General features: G+C 39.9%; 6 protein-coding genes across 6 annotated transcripts; 1 reads left to right on the forward strand and 5 right to left on the reverse strand. All coding sequences in view use genetic code 12, as the record gives it.

The window, feature by feature from the left end:
* Positions 1-4,671: 4,671 nt before the first annotated feature.
* RJT20DRAFT_62842 (uncharacterized protein) lies at positions 4,672-6,034 on the reverse strand. The gene has a single exon (XM_064921004.1). The coding sequence runs from the start codon at positions 5,812-5,814 to the stop codon at positions 4,792-4,794; it is 1,023 nt and encodes a 340-aa protein (XP_064771827.1). The 5' UTR covers positions 5,815-6,034; the 3' UTR covers positions 4,672-4,791.
* Positions 5,836-9,668, reverse strand: RJT20DRAFT_122648 (DNA-dependent ATPase; the record flags this gene model as incomplete). Its single annotated transcript, XM_064915943.1, has 2 exons — positions 5,836-8,888; positions 9,078-9,668. The coding sequence occupies 2 exons, from the start codon at positions 9,666-9,668 to the stop codon at positions 6,186-6,188; spliced, it is 3,294 nt and encodes a 1,097-aa protein (XP_064771828.1). The 3' UTR covers positions 5,836-6,185.
* Positions 9,669-10,354: 686 nt separating this feature from the next.
* RJT20DRAFT_131158 (putative ATP-dependent RNA helicase) lies at positions 10,355-12,595 on the reverse strand. The gene has a single exon (XM_064917936.1). It carries the CDS (start codon positions 12,563-12,565, stop codon positions 10,556-10,558), a length of 2,010 nt encoding a protein of 669 aa, XP_064771829.1. The 5' UTR covers positions 12,566-12,595; the 3' UTR covers positions 10,355-10,555.
* Positions 12,596-13,198: 603 nt separating this feature from the next.
* RJT20DRAFT_131159 (mitochondrial 37S ribosomal protein uS19m) lies at positions 13,199-14,013 on the forward strand. Its single transcript, XM_064917937.1, has one exon. The coding sequence runs from the start codon at positions 13,289-13,291 to the stop codon at positions 13,559-13,561; it is 273 nt and encodes a 90-aa protein (XP_064771830.1). The 5' UTR covers positions 13,199-13,288; the 3' UTR covers positions 13,562-14,013.
* On the reverse strand, positions 13,998-15,867 carry PTC6 (type 2C protein phosphatase). Its single transcript, XM_064917938.1, has one exon. The coding sequence runs from the start codon at positions 15,734-15,736 to the stop codon at positions 14,339-14,341; it is 1,398 nt and encodes a 465-aa protein (XP_064771831.1). The 5' UTR covers positions 15,737-15,867; the 3' UTR covers positions 13,998-14,338.
* A 697-nt stretch (positions 15,868-16,564) lies between these two features.
* On the reverse strand, positions 16,565-18,601 carry RJT20DRAFT_100812 (LMBR1 domain-containing protein; the record flags this gene model as incomplete). Its single annotated transcript, XM_064915644.1, has 1 exon — positions 16,565-18,601. One exon carries the CDS (start codon positions 18,599-18,601, stop codon positions 16,565-16,567), a length of 2,037 nt encoding a protein of 678 aa, XP_064771832.1.
* Positions 18,602-19,038: the final 437 nt, after the last annotated feature.

Genomic DNA, 19,038 nt, shown 5'->3' on the forward strand with positions numbered 1-19,038 from the left:
CGAAATGAAACGTTTCTTCTTTACCGAGTAGATATTATGTTGGTCGAAGAAACTACTCCTAATCATTTACCCTTTTGCGGACCCCTCCGCAAAGAATTTATTCTATTGACATCTGTTTACTTCACTACTATATCAGGGAAATTCTTCGGGTATTTTGCAAAATGGTATATTTTTAACTGCATTTTTTGGTGTCCACACATCTCACTACAGTGCATTGCATAATGCCTATAAACTTGCTTCAATTCAGAGTATATCAACCTGCAAAATTGGCTCCATTAAGGAATGATAATGTTCGCTGTCTTTGGTAGGACGATTATTTCGATAAATCATTGGTGAAATTCGTAGTTCTTATCGAAGGCCATTTTGCGTCTTATGCCCATTTTTAAGCTACGCTGCCTCTTCTCCAGTAATGCTCTTGTAGTTAACATAGTTTGGTCCTATCAGAGTTTATAGGTTTAGGGGGCTCCACTTACGAGAAAACTATGAGCAGAACATGCCAATTTTAGTAGTACTTCCTCAGGGAATTGCCACAGTAGGCATAGATGAGTATTGGTGAGAGACCTCAAAATACTGTCACCATGAGGGGATGAAACGTTGCAGAGTATTGAGTTTCCATATCTACATGCGAGGAATACGGCTACAAGTTGAAAGTTTCACTATTTTGTAGCTTGTAAGGTAGGGATTAGAACAGGGTGATTCTCCTGTATTGGCTTCTTAAGCATAGTGGCAGAAGGAAAGGGCTACAACGTCTATTTTTTGCATCTTTCATATTTTACCTTTAAAGAGCAGCCCTTCATCAAGTTACTGCTACGATTTAAGGTTGTCTTTTGATACTTTTTCTTTAAGGAAATCTTTCATGAGTTTATTTACAGAATTCTTAGCCTCCTCCATAGTTCTCCACTGAACAATTCAGAAATCCATGCCTTTAAAAGTCAGCAACACTGATACATTGCCTTATTCAATAACTAGAGTTTTTTAACAGACAATCCACTGAAATTGGTTGCTTACCAGCTGAAGAGGAGAGCCTATTTTTAAATCAGCAATTTCGGTTAATGTTACCCCTGAAAAGTCAACGTACTAGAGGTTCAATAAAGGGCGTAATCATTCTTTTAAGATTTAGAGAAAGAACAATAGCTTTGGGTCATACTGGTCACGATTGAACTCCACCCCCTCGAAGCATACATCATCAAGTCAAATAATTTTTGAAAAATATTACTTTGACAATGATCATACAGAAATAGATACGAAGTCCTAATTATATTGGAAATTGGGGTAGTAAGCCTTTTTTCCAGAACAATTGAATACGCCAGTATGGTCATAATATGGTAGAATTTCCTAATGGCTATTCCAAGTTTCTCCTCTTATTCTTAGAGTTCCACGATATTTTCATTATTGATTTGGGGACATCAGCAAAGGTGACATGGAAGATAAACTGCTTAAAATGCTGTTATTGGAAGAGTAACCACTTAGAACATCCATGTTAAGTGAATTAGAAAATATTCCCGTCCCATTACCTTTTTTTTTGCAATGAACCAATAAGTGTTTTAAATTCTTGCAAATGGAGAAATGATTGTTAAACTTTTCAAGGATCTAAAGTATTGATATCTTTGAATAAAACTTGACATTGCTTGCAGCATGGTAATGGTTCTCTAGTGAGAAGTTTCCGTCACACCAATGAATATTTAAATTGGTTGTTGTACAATAAAAGTATCTCGTAAATACTTTCAATGACCACAAAAATAAGACCAAAACCCCAATCCACATAATATACCTACTGTTGACATCCTGAAGCGTCTTCACCAAGAAATAAATTTGAAAGCTTATACAAGGTCTTTAACAATAGAGAAATCTCTTGATCATATTATTTGAATTTGAAGAAGACTCACCTGTTCGATGATAGATGCTTAGTCGAGACAGCGACAGTGCCCGTTAATTTGATCACTTTTTGTCGAGATACTACCCTACAATATGTATTAATATACCAAAAAAGCTTAAAAGGATGTCTTCATAATAAATGGGACGACTGTCACTGTTAAAATTACTTCAAAATATTATTATTCCTTCAACCTAAGTCCAGAGATCCAGATTTCCGGTAGCATTTTAGCTCTGAAGGCATGCCCAGATTAAATGATGTGGAATGACGTTGAAATTTGGCTTATAAGAATGATTTGGTGGATTGGCCATTAGAGTTGATTGGTGAAGTAAGTAACTCTTACCGCTTCGATAATACTAGTTATCTCGCTACTACCCCTAACCTAACAAGGTTTAACAGTGTCTGGTACGCTATATAGCAGAATCAGAATTCTGCTCAGAATTCCTGTTAGAAATAATACTACCTTGTACTAACAAGCAGTACGGTTTAGATGAGCGATTTTAAGCCTTAGATCAATGCACTGGCAGTATTAGATTATACATCTACATGGCATGAAGCTTGAGCTTGTTCATACTTCGACCATTGATTTATCTTACCAATTGTTCCAGATACCACCGACGGCCCCTAATTGTTATTAAATATGACATGTTAGCTACAAAGCCATATCTCCAGTAATACTGTACAAGGAATCCAACTTAGGACATTTTTTCGGGAACATGAGGTGCACCCTCGGATACAAATCCGGCACCTCCCGCAAATTACCAAACGCGGTGGACTCTAAGGGTTGGAAGGGTAGGGTCGCAATGCACATAATTTTTTTCTTCAACAATTTTAACTTTGCTGTCCGCAGCTGAACATGCAGCTAGGCACATTGTAGCCTATTTGTAGCCTATTGTTGCGTTTTCTCTTATCTTCACTGCCCTGGACATTATTCACATTACCTCCTTGTTAGGAGAAAAGTTGGGAATATTTTGATAAGTAAGAGCTGATCCAGCAGCACAGGCAGCAGCATTAGCTAACTAGGTTCTGTAACCGAGTAAGCCTTTACATTAGGCATCAGGGGAAATCTTTGCAATTTTTTTAGCTGGGGGTATATTACAGCAATTATGTGGCCAGCACTCACAGATTACACCTATATTCGTGGTCTACACTTTTAGAGGAGCTCCTTTCTTATTATTGATCTTCGACAGCTGACTTCATCTCCACAGAACCTTGTTTGGTGAAAAGCTCATGCAAAGAAAGTAAAATTATACCTGGTTTTGTCTTAGTCACCTACAGGGATGCGGAACCAATTTAACTTGCTATCGGGATCTGACCCCTAATAAAGAAATGTGAATTCCATGTAAACTCCTAGTTTAGTTACTTTGAAATGATAAATCATACCACACTTTCGGTGATCTGAAACTCGAGCTTACTAAGTGGAATGTGACGTTTGGTTACCTTGACTTTTTGCGCAGTAACTCCTTCAGGGTTACTTATTACTAATTAGTGCCGCTGCATTGGAAAGATATGTGCGTGCTTGCCATTGCTCATGCAATGCCCATAGTAGTTTCAATAAGTAACAGGGACTTAGACAGCACTTCAGACATAAGGTTTATGTCCATGCACAAGTGCGTTTCATCTATTCTTTCGCCAAGCACTCCACATTGAAACCGTTGTTCCGCAGGGTTGTTATTTAATTGCGTTTTAAACTATGGTGGAGAATGAATACTTCTATGCGTGGAAGTCAAGGGCCCCCGAGAGTGCCGATCTTCTCCTATTTATGAAATTTCAGCTGCTTGAGGTCGTAAAAGACCCTGAAACCCAAAAGACTGCGGTTATGTAATACGATGATCCCGGCTAAATTATCTGCCAACCATGTTCACGGATTTTCTTTTAATAGTCGGACTGGTGGAGGATTACATTGGGATCGGCAGTAACACTTTGATTGCAAATTAACTGAACCAAGTGTTAACGATAGAGCGGATAAAATTTTCCGAGAACTCTTGGTATATTCAATGTAACGTCGAAATTTGTGAAAATGTGCAATTACATTTCCATGTTGGATAATGGATTTGGGGATCTTTGAGCGATGATGAGATCTCATGAGAGTTAGAGTTCTATCTTATTTCTTAAACTTTATAATTCCGGATTAAAGTACCAATAATTATTTTACTATATGAGGTAGTTGCATTCAACAATAGAGAGATTAATCTAGCCGAAATAATTATTTCAACAGCATATAATGCCTACACACCAAAGTACCCCAGCATAGTTGTGGAGCTGCATCTTATGGCAACGACAGGAGACACTTCGTTGCATTAGAGTCTCTATCTAAGTCGACGGCTAATCTAAGTTTGTCGATCATGATGCTCGGGTATACGAAGTCTTTCACTGGACAATTGTATGACAATGCCCTTAGGGTTGTGAATCACGCTCATTGGCTCATTGGGGCCTGGTAAGAGATTTACGCTCTAAACAAAAGAGATGCCAGCAACTGAATCATTTAAAGGGCAACGAGTTAACATTCTATCCCAGGCTGTTTGGAGTAGTTAGAAGACAGCGTAATGGGGACCTTAGAAAGTCAAGTTGTGATTATCTCTGTTACTTGGTTGTGCTGTATTGTATTCACGTGCCATTATAGCAATTGGACACCCATTGTTCATAAATCCCCCGTGCCCAGTGAACAATTCTTGATCAATGAGATTGGCAAGTTAGAAACTCTTCATGTCTGTTCCCTTGCTGACTCTCTGATAAGTTTGGGTTTGTCATATTCTCCTACATTCTACTGTACGAGGTGGTAATGTTCTCATCCAAAGGATGAAACCAACTCTATTTTTGATATCCTAACCACTTGTCTACTCCTGCCTATTCACAAGTTTCTTGCACTATTTACATCTCTCCATCTCTCCATCTAATTCTTTTTACAAAGGTTATCTCTAATCATTCAACTGTCCCCGGTATAACTCAGAGATAATGTTTCCTTTTTTGATTGTCTCTGAAACAATCCCATATACACGGTCCGTAAAAACTCTCCCATACCACACTATTTCCTTTTCACTCTTTCTCGGAAGATAAATAACATTTCCAGCATATGCATGGCCTCCTATGTGAGATATCAAGCCAACATCGGTATCCATATTCAAACACTCTTTTCTCAATACCTCAGAAAACTCTCTCTCAAGCAATGGTGCCAACACTCCGCATCTGACATCTCGTTTCGTATGTCCACAGATCAAGACTATATCCTTTTCAATAGGAAATTCCGTGAAATGATCAGAATCAACTTCCAGATATTCTTCTACTTGAATATGCTCAGAAGCTGAACTCTTTTTGAATGGGTTATACACCTCTTGTTTCTTATACCCCTCTGGTACAAGGTACTTTTTAATGAAGTCTTTGGTGTGCTTCTTATCGAACCGAATTACTTTCCTGTCTGGATATAAATACACCAATTGCTGCTCTCTTCCTGCTAGATCTACGTCATATTGACGGAGAACCAGTTCATGACTTGTTAAGAGTATATTTGAAACCAACACTGGATGGTGTGGACTTATGTTGTCACGTTTTAATCCGTTGATTTCAGAACTCAAGGAACCAGGAATAAGCTCGATTTTAGATGGCATTTCGTCAAAATCGTCCATACCGTGGCTAAGAACCAACAAATGCTTCCATGGTAGCACGCTGGTCCCGTTCAAATTCGTTTTAAAGTCAATCTGCTTCCCGGGAGGAAACTGGGGTATAGAGCAATGAGTACATCCAGTATCGTATTCTGGTGGAGGGCAAGTTGGAACGATACTCCGTGCATTATACCCAAGACTCCGCCGGAAAACTGGATTGACTAGTATTCCACGTCCAATAGCAAGACTCATCTGTATCTTTCCAAGGTGTTTAGAAGTTCCTACACCTCTTCTTGGGAAAGAACCATTTTTATATTTAAAAGAACATAGTAAATTATTCATTCTGATATTAGAGATGATATATTCCCCGATTGGGCCGAAAATTCTCGTGCCGATCCTTCGTGCCGAGTCTTGGCAAATATAGATTTAGTATGGGCTACAACAACCGTCTGGTAATACCGTTTCTTTTATTGTTACATTTTATAGAAGCCGTAGTAACGTGGCACAAGCAGACAAGCAGCTACGTTCGTTGAGAGCACGTCAGAGGGTATACTGCAATAAAATTGCCATATTTGTTATGTGGGGCATTTTTCTTTTACTTAACTACTGACATATATACCCTTTCAAGAAACGGTAACCGGTAACCTTTTCCATATTAAAATACTAACGTAAGCGAACTTATTATTAAATATTACTTTACCTATAATACAACATTAATCATTGACGTATTCACTCTTAAGCTTCCATCCTCCTTTGGGTGCGCTCCACACAGCAATCTCTCGTAGCATTGACCGGATCAATATCATGTCGTTCTCATTAGCCAACAGTATTTTTGCATCCTTTAAAATCTTTTGAGATGTACTAAAATTATCGGGCTGCAGCTGCAAATAGGAAACCAACTTTTCTACCGTTTCCTTTTTGTCCAATTTGTCTTTCTCTTGTGAATCTTTGTTGGTCTTCTTACCGAAAACAGATTCCTTCACCACCTTCTTCTGCTTCAATTCTCCTAAAATGGATGCAGAAGACAAGGTGCTAGGACTGGCCGACTTACTAATTCTAGTCATAGAAGTAGTCGGTTTCTTCTTCTGGCCAAATTTCCCAGCAAGACCAAACTTTCCTGTCCAAGTTGGAGTTCCAATTTCATTCTTACGTGCTTGCTTTCTGGATCTTTTCAAGGCTTGGGCAGCTTCATTGGCGACTCTACTGGCTTCCTTCTCAATCAAGGAAACTTCCTGGTTACTGGAGTCCACAATCTCATCGTGCTTTAAGGTACTGTGGACACCACTATTAGCAAATATTCCTTCCATGATTCTGCTCTCGTCTTTGGACTTTCCATTATCGTCTTCATTATCTGAGTCATCACCTTGAAACTTGTCTAATTTGGATACACCCATAATGTTAGCAACCTTATAGAAGTCGTCATCATTTTTATGTTTCTTGTTAAGAAGCATGCCAGGCCCCCTCGGTTTGCTTCCACCAAAATTAGTTTCTGAACCATTGAACATATCTCCTGTCTCGGTACCAACCTCATTCTGGTCACCCAAGGTAAATAAATCGTGCAAGTCATTGACTTTGAAAAACCTTCTTTGCTTTGGATCCTTCAAAATCTTATTAGTCAAGAAGGTCTTGAAGATTTGACGATGATATATCTTTTCTTCAATTGATCCGGTTGTCATTAATCTATAAATTGTGATATCCTTTTTCTGACCCAATCTCCAAGCTCTCTCTCTTGCTTGTATATCAGTGGATGGATTCCAATCGGGATCATAAATGATCACACGATCAGCACCTGTTAAATTCACTCCCAAACCACCGACTTTAGTGGTCAATAAGAAAACATGCAAATTTGGGTCACCGTTGAATTTATCAACAAGATCTTGTCTTTTAGCAATAGGAGTTGAACCATCCATTCTTAGATATGTGAAGTATTCATTCTCTTTCTCTTCACCAGGCTTTTCTATATCTAAAACCTTCAAATTGGCGACAAACTTCTCCAATATATCCAACATTTGTCTTGTCTGGCAGAAAAGTAATGTCTTATGTTCTTGACTTTGCCATAACTGCAACAAATTCTTGAGCACTTGCATCTTTCCCGACTTCACCGGATTACCATAGTTGTAGTTCTTTTTATGCTGAAGTATATCTCGGTTGACTAGATCTGGGTGGTTACATATCTTTCTCAAGATATCTACTCCCATCAATACATTTCTTCTTCCTTTCAAGATGGAACTCAATTCTTCACTATGCAAAAACTTCTCGTATAGTTCTTGTTGAACTTGCGTAAGTTTAACGAATAGAACCATCTCATTCTTCTTTGGCAAGTCTTGCGCCACGTCGCTCTTCAATCTTCTTAATAGATATGGAGATATCAAATCCCGCAAAATCACAGCACATTTGTATCCCGTTTGAACCTGAACATTGGAGGCATTTGCGTAACCTCCCATATTAATCGGTATGGAGAACTGCTGTTGAAAGACCGGTAAGGTTCCAAGCCGTCCTGGAAAGACGAAATCAAACAATGACCATAATTCAATCAAATTATTTTGGATAGGTGTACCAGATAGAATGATTCTATTATAAGTCTTTATCTGTTTGCAAGTCAAGGAAATATCCAGATCTGGATTTCTAATTTTATGACCTTCGTCTAAGACAACATAACCCCATTCTCTTGGAAGGATATGCTTGGAGTATATTCTTAACCCAACATATGTAGTGACAAGAACGTGCCCCTTTTCCATCACTCTATCTATAATTGCTTTAGCATTCATTTGACTGCTGATTCCCTTGAATGAATTGGAAGATTGGGTTGGATCGGCTGTCTCCAATAACGCTTCTAGTTTTTCTTCAGATTTAACTGCATTTTTGCCCATACCCGAACCAATGCTGTGCAAAATGACACATCTCAACGGTGGCCACCACCGATGAAACTCATTGACCCATTGATTTAAAACTGTAGCAGGAACGACAACTAAAACAGGCTTCTCGAGCAAACCTGAGTAGTGGAGCCCTGCTATGAATGATATAACTTGGATGGTTTTACCTAATCCCATCTCATCTCCGATGATTCCACCCGTTTTCTGTGAGTACAACTCCCAGAGCCATTGAACACATGTTTTCTGATAGTCGAAAAGTGAAGGGTATATGTCACCTGGAAGTTTGAAAGTGTCATTAAGCTTAGAATCAGGGATAGTTGGATGAGCTTTGAACCACTCTTCCTTTTCAGGGCTGCTATCTTCAGTTCTTAGTTGGGATCTTCTCTTTATCCAGTTTTTTAGTCTTTGCTGGTAGACATATTCGTCCCCATCATCCACGTTACGCTTATCTTTATACTGAACTTGGTCATCGATATCGCTTTCAGAGGACAAGTCCTCTTCCTGAATGGCCACATCTGCATCTTCTATTACGTCGCTTTCAGTCTCGTACTTTACAGACACCCCAGGATCTGATTTGTACTCTTCATCATCGTCATCGTAGTCCTCATCATCAACAAAATCGGATTCTTCGCCCGATGCTGGTTCCTTCTCTCCACTTGCTTCCGTTGCCACTCTTCTTTTCTTCAAGGGAGCTTCTACAATTTCTTCATCATCATGTGGTCTCGTCTTGACCACTTCCTGTTTGACGCGACTAGTTCCCAATTGCAGTGATGCTGGCGCGTCATCAAAGCCAGGAGCCCGTAGATAAACATGACTCTTGACTTGTTCGTTACTATTGGTTCCCTCCAAGTCCTGGTGGAAGGCGTTTTCATTTCCAAACGCGGTGATTTTACCTGTCCGTATCAAGAACTCCTTCTCTGTCTCGCCTGGAAGCTTCTCATTCATGTTCTTGGAAGTATTATTAGCATCTTGATTCTTAGCTCCCTCCAACAGCTTCTTGCTCTCTTCGAGTCTGCTTTTAATGTCATCTACATCCTGTTTCCTTGGTATAAGCTCATTTTCTTCAAACCACTTGATTTCATCCCGGAGCAGCTTGCGCTGGCTCAATTTCGTTCTGGGGTTGTTTAACCGGCTCTCCAACGTCTTTATACGTGTGAGTGTGCTGTTCAAGTCCTTTACGGCCTTATCGAGCCGTTTTTGATCTAATTCGGCGTCTTTCGAGAGTAGCGCTTCGTTTGCCTTCTTGGTAATCGAAGATTCCAATTGGTCTTGATCCACGAGCTTGGCCCCGAGGGCCTCTAAATCCTGGTCATAATCTGCCATTGCTACGTTTCTCCCGCTGGCATCTGTGTATATCTACAAAAGCTATATACAAAAATATATACTTTCCACCGCTGACCACAACTGCGATTGCAAAAGAAAACACTTCAATTCTCCAACTTCTCTCTCAAATACTTTGCAATCCCCAAGAAGCAGCAATAATCCGAATAGAGATGCCGGCTGATATTTTTTTATCGCACGTCATGTTAATTTTTCGCTCCAAACCTTATCGGAAAAACTTTGGGATTTTGCAGTCGGTGGTGGGTGGAGGAGGAGGAGGAGAGGAAAAGAGGGATGGAAGGGTGAGGGAGTGGATATGTGGAGGTGGAGAGGATGGGGAGTTTCTTATTGACAGTGGGTAGTGAATTGCATAGTGGGAGTATGTTTGCAAGAAAAGAGGGAGTTGCAGAGCGAGGAAACAAGAAGTGGTACAGGCACATTTTGCAGTCAATGAAGAAAGGTGGCATAATTGGTTTGTTTGGGAGGAAGAAAAGGAAGAAAAGGGTTTTCAGAGAGAGAGAGAGAAAGGATCGAAATCCCGACTTTGTACTAGCGATTTGAAGATGACAAGGAATTCGAGATATGGGATAAGCTGAGATTCGAGAAAACTAGATGGATTGGAGACCATTAAAGACACAGTACGGACCAGTTCTTAAAAGCGTCCTAGACACAAAAATATGGAGAGAGGCAGACGGTAAGTAGAGTAGTAGGAATACGGAATCCTATTGAGCATGCTTGCCGTAAATAAGTGCTCAGGATAGAAAGATCCCAGTCAAAACCTTTGACTTACCTCAGAGCAGATGACTCCAAAACTAAAGTTGAAAACTTAAAAGTGCTCCTACGTCATTCTTATCTCTATCATCTATTAAACTTTATATATATATATTACATTAATTGAAGAGTTGCTTCTGCATCTCCTCCAAAGACTCGTTATAAGCCGCTTCGTCGCTCTCGCTCACCAAATCCTTAGTTTTAATGTCAACAAGTTCCACATCTTTGGCTCCCCGTCCAACATCTTGGGCAAGCTTGCCAAACCATTTAGCCTCTCCCTTTCCAAAGCAGAAGGTGTACGAGCTACCGGCTTGGTTCGCTCTAGCGGTACGTCCAACTCTATGAACATACTCACGGGATGAATTGGGCAAATCGTAGTTGATAACGTCCGTGATAGAAAGTATATCTATACCACGAGCGATTAAATCGGTGGCAACCAAAATATTTATCTTTTGCGTAGAGAACTCTTTCAATATCTTCGAACGAACTGATGACTTGTTGTTAGTAGAGTTTATATATGACACCTCAAAATCCTTAGTTTGTGGTAAGAGTCGCTTAAATATCAATTCAAGCAACTTGGCCAATCTTATAGATGCTTCGTTCGATTTGGCGAAAATCAAAACGTTGGACAATTTGTTCTTCTGAATCAAGAAACGAGCCAATATTAAAGGTTTCAAGGATGACTTGGCCGATCCGAAAGTTAATTTATACTCGGCAAGAGTCGTTGGAACGGAGAAAATCTCGTTAACCAATTGTTTTCTATCGTTCACAATGACAAGACGAGGTTTTTGAAACTTCAACGCTGAAAGTTTACCGGCGTCTGTGGTGAGTGTAGCTGAAAAGATCAACTTTTTAGGGGTAATTCGCCATTCTTCCGCTATATTGACTTCAAGATCCATGTTATTCATTAAGACTTGACACCAGTTTTGGAATGACTGGTTTAACAAACGATCAGCCTCATCAATGACTAAGTATTGGAGACTCTTGAGGTTTATCGAACCATCGTTGATGTGATCCACTAAGCGTCCGGGAGTGGAAACAATAATATCAGGTGTATTGCTTAATAATTTTGCACCTTCTTCTTTAATAGAAACGTCATTTCTTAGACTAACCACGGAAAGGTTGGTCCCTTTAGACAACTGCAACAACACTGACTTCACCTGATTAATAAGTGGTTTTGTGGGTACCAAGATAATAGCCCTGACTCTTGGAACTACTCTGGTATGCAAACTTTCGATGATAGGAATCAGGTATGCCAATGTTTTACCTGAACCAGTAGATGCGTTGACGAGAATATCTCCTTTTACATCTGGTTGTAATCTATTCTGTCTCATGTCTTCCAAAAGTAAATTAAGTACGGTAATTTGAACGGAAAATGCATTTTGGAAGTTGTTACGTTCAAGGTTCTTATGCATAAAAGGAGATAATTCGAATTCGCTGAATGGTTTGGTCTCTTCTGGCGATGCATATATTGGTTCCGCTAACCAATCAAGGTTCTTCAAATGAAGAGTGTTAGATACTAATCTCTTGTCTCTTGGAAGGGCTGGTTGTGGAAGCGGTGCTAAATCTTGCATTTCCACATCTTCTTCTTCTTCTTTTTCATCATTGTCGTTGTCACCATGGTCATCTCCATTAATGTTCTTGTTTACTGGTACTGACTTCTTGAACTTGTCAAATACACTTTTAAATTTGGAGATGTACTGCGTATCATTTTCTATGGGTTCTTTGTCTATATCCATATTATTCACATTATTCTCTTCTTCCTCTATTTCTTCCTCTGACACAGACACATTGTCTGCGGATGCTTTCTTTGAAAGTTCTTTGGAGGACGACTCGTCTTCCGATTCAATGGTGGACTCATTTTCTGATTCTGATTCCAGATCACTCAGATCACTCAGGTCACTCAGGTCACTCAGGTCACTCAGACTCGTATTTTTATCTTCATCTACATCTTCTTCACTGCTTTCTTCTTCATCACTACTCTCCTCTTCATCACTACTTTCTTCTTCACTCTTAATAGAAGTCTCACTTAAACGCCTTTTCCTCAACACATTCAAATTTCTTTTCGGCACCGCCGATTCAACCACATCATCGTCTAGTAACGAAGGGTCAAAACGAGCCCCAAACATCTATACTTCGGTACCAAATATAATATAGATAAACTATCTTAAAGAAATTGAATTGACATTAAATTGCAAAAGCTCATCTGATAAAGTGAAAAATTTGGCATGTGATGTAGATCACGTGAGAATAAATTGGAATATATGCAGCACTGGAGATGATGATGGTTTCAATGGGTGCAAATTTGTGTTATTTTGGGAGTTTGAAAGAAGGTGTGTAAGGGGTGTGTTAGAGGTGGTGACTTTTACTAGAACAAGGGGAAATTGCCCTTTTCCGAGTCATTTCACTTTTTTTCTGTGTCTTTTGAAAGCTTGTATGTGTATTGTATGAAGTTCATTATAGTGATTGTACGCTCTCTATTCATATAGTCACAGCTAAAAGTCACAATTCTCAGTACTCTTCTCACCCAACTCCCATATCTCTATACAGCCACTCCAATAGACCTCAAAACACTTATTATAATATCTAATTCCACTCCTCCATCGGCCTCCATCTACTTTTTCTTCCTAATCATCCCCCTTCATCTACCCATCATTAAAACATACAGAACATACCAACCATGCTTATGTAATCAATCAATTCTCAAAACGCCAAAAATCTTTCTTGCACGTGATCTTGCGCGTGACTATTTTTCACTTTCTTCAAACCTCCAAAAGCTTTTAACTGTGAAAGAGATCATTCGACAGTTGTTCTTCTTCCTCTAACAGAAGACTCAGCAGCAGTTCGAAGCAATGAGACCAGCATTGTCGTCGTTGAAAAGGTCGGTGTGGAAAGGACCACACGTTGTGCCGTTGCCTATAGCAGATGCCATCAAGAATGGTACTCCTATTAGAACCAACGCCAGAAGTTGTACCATTTTACCTCAGTTCGTGGGATTGAAGTTCCAGATCCACAACGGAAAGGAGTACGTAGAAGTCGACATAAATGACGATATGGTCGGGTCCAAGTTGGGGGAATTTGCTGCCACCAGAAAGAAGTTCATGTACAAGTACACCAAGAACTAGAGATCGAGACTCATAGAAATCGAGTGGAAGTAATTTTTCACTTGTGAAGAGAAATAAGAAAAAGTCAGATTTTTGAAGAAAATGGAGAGAATTTGGTTGTTTCTATGATAGTAGTTATTGCAGCAGTTTATGTAACTATGTTAATGGTGAAAAATTTGAAATTCAAGAGCATTTGTTTCATTTATTTGCATCATTTCATAGTCATTTGATAGTCATAACTCTATCATAACTCTATCGTAAAATCTTCAACATTCAAAATCATTATTCTAAAACGATTTTTCACTTAACATTTAAAACCATTACATATTTGAAACAAGCTGCTGGAAGAAGCTTACCATAGGAAGCCCCTTTTCTGTATGTTCACAATTTCAAATACTGAAAGTCCTTTTGGACTCCTACCTTGTACATATAACAATACATTTTCGTAATAAATATACATTACTTTTGTCTAGAAAAAATCTAATATGAGCTACTAGGTAGATATGATTTACTTCTAATGAAGCAGATTCAAGTAATGGTGGATGGACTGGATCAAAACAGTACCCATCGCTAATGAATTGGGAGAATAACACAGTAGAATAAATCTACCATGAACCTATCGATGTGTTTTTCATGATGGAATAGATAATGATAAATAACAAAACATAATATCCAGCATTCTAAATGCGATTTTGGTCAAAACCTGGCATAATAACAAAAAGGTAAAGCGATAACGTGATGTCACATAAATGATGCAAAATCACCGACTTGGTAAAATAATGGAGGTTGACTCTCTCTCTAACCTCCTCTTGTTCTAGGGTTGAAGTCTACTAATCTTGCCTGCCTCAACTCTCCGGTTCTGTCACTGACAGCCCACTTTCCCCATCCGTTTAATCTTATAACCAAACATGTGGCGTTGTCGTCTCCTCCAACATACTCCACGAATCTGATAACTTCCTCAGCACATAACTGTGGTGTTCCAGTCTGAAGTCCCTTCATATTGAAATGAACCATCACGATATCGGCAATCTCCTGGTCCGTAATCGCATCCGTTACTCCATCAGTACAGAGAATTAAGAAGCTTTCGTCTCCACCAAGACCTCCTATGGTATGCTGTTTGATTTCTTCTGGAGTCATTTCCGATTGTATGGTCTGAGCATCACCTATGACCAACTGGGTGATATCTGGCTCTGCCGTAACTCCCATTTGCTTGAAATTGACGTCTCCAAAAGCTCTGGTGTTCGCCAACGATACGAACCGCTCCTCGCCGAACGAGTCGGTCATAAAGAAGTTAGCAGCATACTTCCTGAGTCTAGCTGCCTCTACTGGGTTCGATGGGTGATGAGACGGAGTCAATGTATGTGCTTTGCCTGTTCTGTCGACCAATATAGCACTGGTATCACCGACGTGCGCTATCGTCAACATCGAAATGGTTTTGCGGTTAAAGTAATAGTTTTCATACACCGGCTGGAACGCTCCAGGTTCCGAGTAAATGGTTTCTATCAATGCAGAAGTGCACGTCGATCCCGAGTGGTTATCGTCTTGAAGAAAGAAGTCGTAATCTGTTTTCAAGAATGCTAGTGGTAGCCTATAAGGCAAATCATTCTTGATATCGGCTATCTTAGCGAGACTCCATGCCGTGGAAGCATCCAGCATATTCTTGAAATTTTCATCTTTATGCTTGTACCATCTCTTCCAATACCCTCCGATGGTTTTCCAGTATGTTTTAGCCAACTCGTCTCTCTTTGAATCGCCTTCTTCACCGGGTTCAATAAGACTCGAAGCGTTCTCAATTCCAGCAGAGAGCTCTTTGGAGAGATATGTTGAGCACTGATCCCCACCATGACCGTCAAAAATGTTGAAATTGAACACGGTTTTCTCTCCGGGCAACTCTAGAACATTGGCACTGTACTTATCTTCATTATACATCCTGTTTACTCGAGAAGTAAAGTGTCCGAGATGTGAAGGACTCTTCAAGAGTGGAATGCGGAGACGGCCCTGTTTAAGCGGAGTCGTCGTAGCCATAGGGATTCCAGCAGATCTATCGATGGCCGTAAACGAAATTGTCGACGACACCGCCCGGACCTTGCCAATTGGCCCCATTGTCAGTCTTTTACCCTGTCTCCATAGTCGAATCTTGGCCCATTGAGTGCCAGCCAAGCCCGTACCGGTCATTGATAGAGGAGAAATACCCATTACTGTGTCAGTAAAAGATGGATATCACTCGGATTTTCGCCGAAAAAAGCACCCCGGCCACACAATAACGTCGTTACCTGCTGTTTCTGAAACTCTGGGCCTGTAATACCAACCCAAACCTCAGTTACCTTGAAAAGAACTGGTTCATTTCATTGAATTCTTCTTCAATTTACGGTTTCTGATAACGGACGCAAAACCAGAGATCCGAGGGTGGGGTGCGGGGCACGTTCGAATGAATTCCGAGGTCGAAGAAATGGAAATTAATCCGCGTATTACTGCGGCATGGATGTTTTACTGTTATTAGTGTTCGGCTTGCTTTATTTGGTAGCGCTGCACTGCAATGAAATGAATGGCTGTGAAAAATATGGAGAGAGTGGGGAGATGATTTTTGACGAATTTGGTATTGGATGAAGGGAAGTAAGGTAGTCAGGGTGTAGAGAGGTTGCTATAGAGCCGAGTAAGTGCATCGTGGTGAAAAAAAAAGGAGTTATTTTAGGGGGTAATTTTCAGGGTAATACTAGTATAAGTTGTTGAATATTAAATAGAATGAGCATCGGCAGATATAACCTAATGAATTTAATAATAGCTACGGAGGAAGGTTCTAGCTTGTAAAATGCTCTGCCCTTAATGTTTTTTGGATCATTAATTGAACCTGGCGGCCTTTTTCGTTTGGAAGTCTTGCCTATTTTTTTTGAATGCAATGAGATATTAGTTCCTGAATGGTAAGTTTCCGTAACCCACTCAACAATCCATAACAATCCATAACCCAATACCTCCTACATGTTTGTACTATTAGATATTAATTGATAGATCCTCTATAGATACAGATCACAAAACTAAGTGCTCATTGGCGTCGTCGTCATAATTGAAGTTATCAAGAGGCTCGTCTCTATACTCTGGCTGAGTCACACGTCCATTGGATTGGAACCTATCAGTAACAGAGTTACGTAAACCCGTGAATGCTCCTCCGATACGGCCCCAGACAGAAACAGTTTCAGTTTCACCTCTTCCAGCACCAATCACGCTGTTCATCTCTTCGTCCTCGTCGTGGTAAGGTACATCTATTCTATTATTTGTGGAGTTGACCAATGACTCGTGGAAACTTCTTCTATTGCTCTCGTAATTGGTGTTAGCCGCACTTGACAAGTTGAAAGGACGCAATGGACCAGTCTCCAAGCGACGTTGTTGACGCTTGGCCATTTCTCTATTGACAATTCTCTTGGATTCGACAATAATTACATCCTTCCTCTTATTGTTCAAGAGCTCAGGATCGTTAGAGTTCTCCCCATTGTCCTCGTCATCATCGAACAAAGCCCAGGAATCGTATAAGTCCGAATTCAATCCGATTCTCTTCTTTACCTTGTCATAGACGTGGAAGACAGTTAAAACCACTGGAAGAAGAACAAGTCTTGGGATCCAATTGTTCATCAAATCAAACAAACCAGTTAAATGAATTGACTGACCGTACCACTCCTCAAAAATAGAGTCTTGTGACACAAATAAGTAGATGAAGTTATACGACAAAGGAATGGTCAATCTTGCAATATACGTAGTGTAGAAACATGCCGAAACTGGGTCTGAATTATGAGGAACCAAATGGTACATGTTGAAGATCTTCAACTGAGTCAACGAATTGAGCGAGGCAAAAAGCATGTACGAGAAAGTGAGCGACGACACTATTAATTGCAATAAGCTATGCTTATTTACTCCGGTGGAATACACAAGAACATTCATAAGAGAAAGCTTGGATGAGTGGAAAAATTCCGATTGGAGAATTACAAACGAGGCAACAAATAAGATCACCGAAAGAACTCTGCTAGCAGTAGGTCTGACGTAGTACCAATAGATGAAGTTCAATTTGGGCGAAAGCAACACTCGGTAGTTGTTGATACGGAATACCAATTGGTTTCTCTCTGCGATGTTTGGATTCGACTTGGCTTGAAGGATATCTTCCAAACGAACGATCTTAATCAATAAGCTCTCAAACTCGGATTCGTATCCTATTAAACGGTTCAAGTTCAGGTTGAAATTGGTAGTGAGTTTAGTCATAAAAGGCACATTCAATTGGTCTCTAGATATACTTGAGTTTTCGTGTAAATACTGGCGTTCTACCAATTCACGAAGGTCTTCTGGTATCTTATCATAGAGTTCCAAGATCCAGTCGCGGAATTGGAAGTCTTCTGGCAAAGTGCTGGTATAGTTCTTTTGAAGAACCAACACTTGTAGGATTTCTTCTTTGAATGAAATCTTGATGTCTTCTAACGAATCGACTAGACGGGGCAATTTCAAGTAGTGATGGTTCAAATTCAGTACCACACTTCCTTCAATCCACTTATTTCTTGGAATGCTAATAAGTCCATGTGCCATCAACCATAGAGCAAGCACCAATGCGTAGATATGTGCCATGGCAATTATCATCAACTTTAAATGCCCTAAAGACAAGCCAACTTCTAGAATAAGGTAAATTAACCCAATTAACGACACTCCAAGTACAATTGCCTGGAATTTGAGATTCTGGCGGAATGCATCGGCCAATTTGTTGAGTTTGCTGTGGTGTCCCGAACGATAGAACTCCTGGAGTATGGGTAAAACCAACCATGTAAGCAAGAAAGTGATCCAATAATTGGATCTCCAAAGATTCAAGATCACGTCGTCCGGCAAATTGAACCAAGGATGAGCTTCCGGAGCGTTCTGTGATACGTAATCGATAGGTAAAAGAAACGTTATCGACAACGGAATGAGAATAGCTAGAGTAAGCGATAACAGTAGATATATTGGGTATTTAAAGAGATTAATACGAAATTGTACCCCGAAAATCGTCACCGTCAAAGCTACCAAGTAGCACAACACCGTAGGCAACCACATTCTCCCGCCAGAAGTGTAAATTTCACTGAAATTTGTATTCGAATTGAACAAGCTAAAGACCACTTGTTACCAATTTGTCTAATGATTGCTTAACGATAAAAAACGCTCAAAGGGTCAATGTTTTTGGTGTATTTCCGAGGAAAAATTCCCAAAATTTCTCCCACACGTAGCTGTTGTAATTGCGATTCGAATGGTATACTTTACCCACCGATTCTAAACCAAAAAAGCCTTGACAATACTACTTTTCCAGAAAGAACTGTGCCTTCATAGTTAATGATTTGATATCGGGCTTACGATATTTTTTGGCTGGTGTTCCGAAAGGGGGATGAGGAGTGTATGGTGGATGAAGATCTGTGCCGCAGTAGTATTTATGAATATGAAGACCCGTGCCGCAGTAATGACCATGAATAGTGGCGTACTGTTCAGTTGTAGAGTAG

Source organism: Scheffersomyces xylosifermentans, assembly GCF_036884685.1.
Source record: "Scheffersomyces xylosifermentans strain CBS 12540 chromosome Unknown RJT20scaffold_8, whole genome shotgun sequence".
NCBI lineage: Eukaryota > Fungi > Ascomycota > Pichiomycetes > Serinales > Debaryomycetaceae > Scheffersomyces > Scheffersomyces xylosifermentans.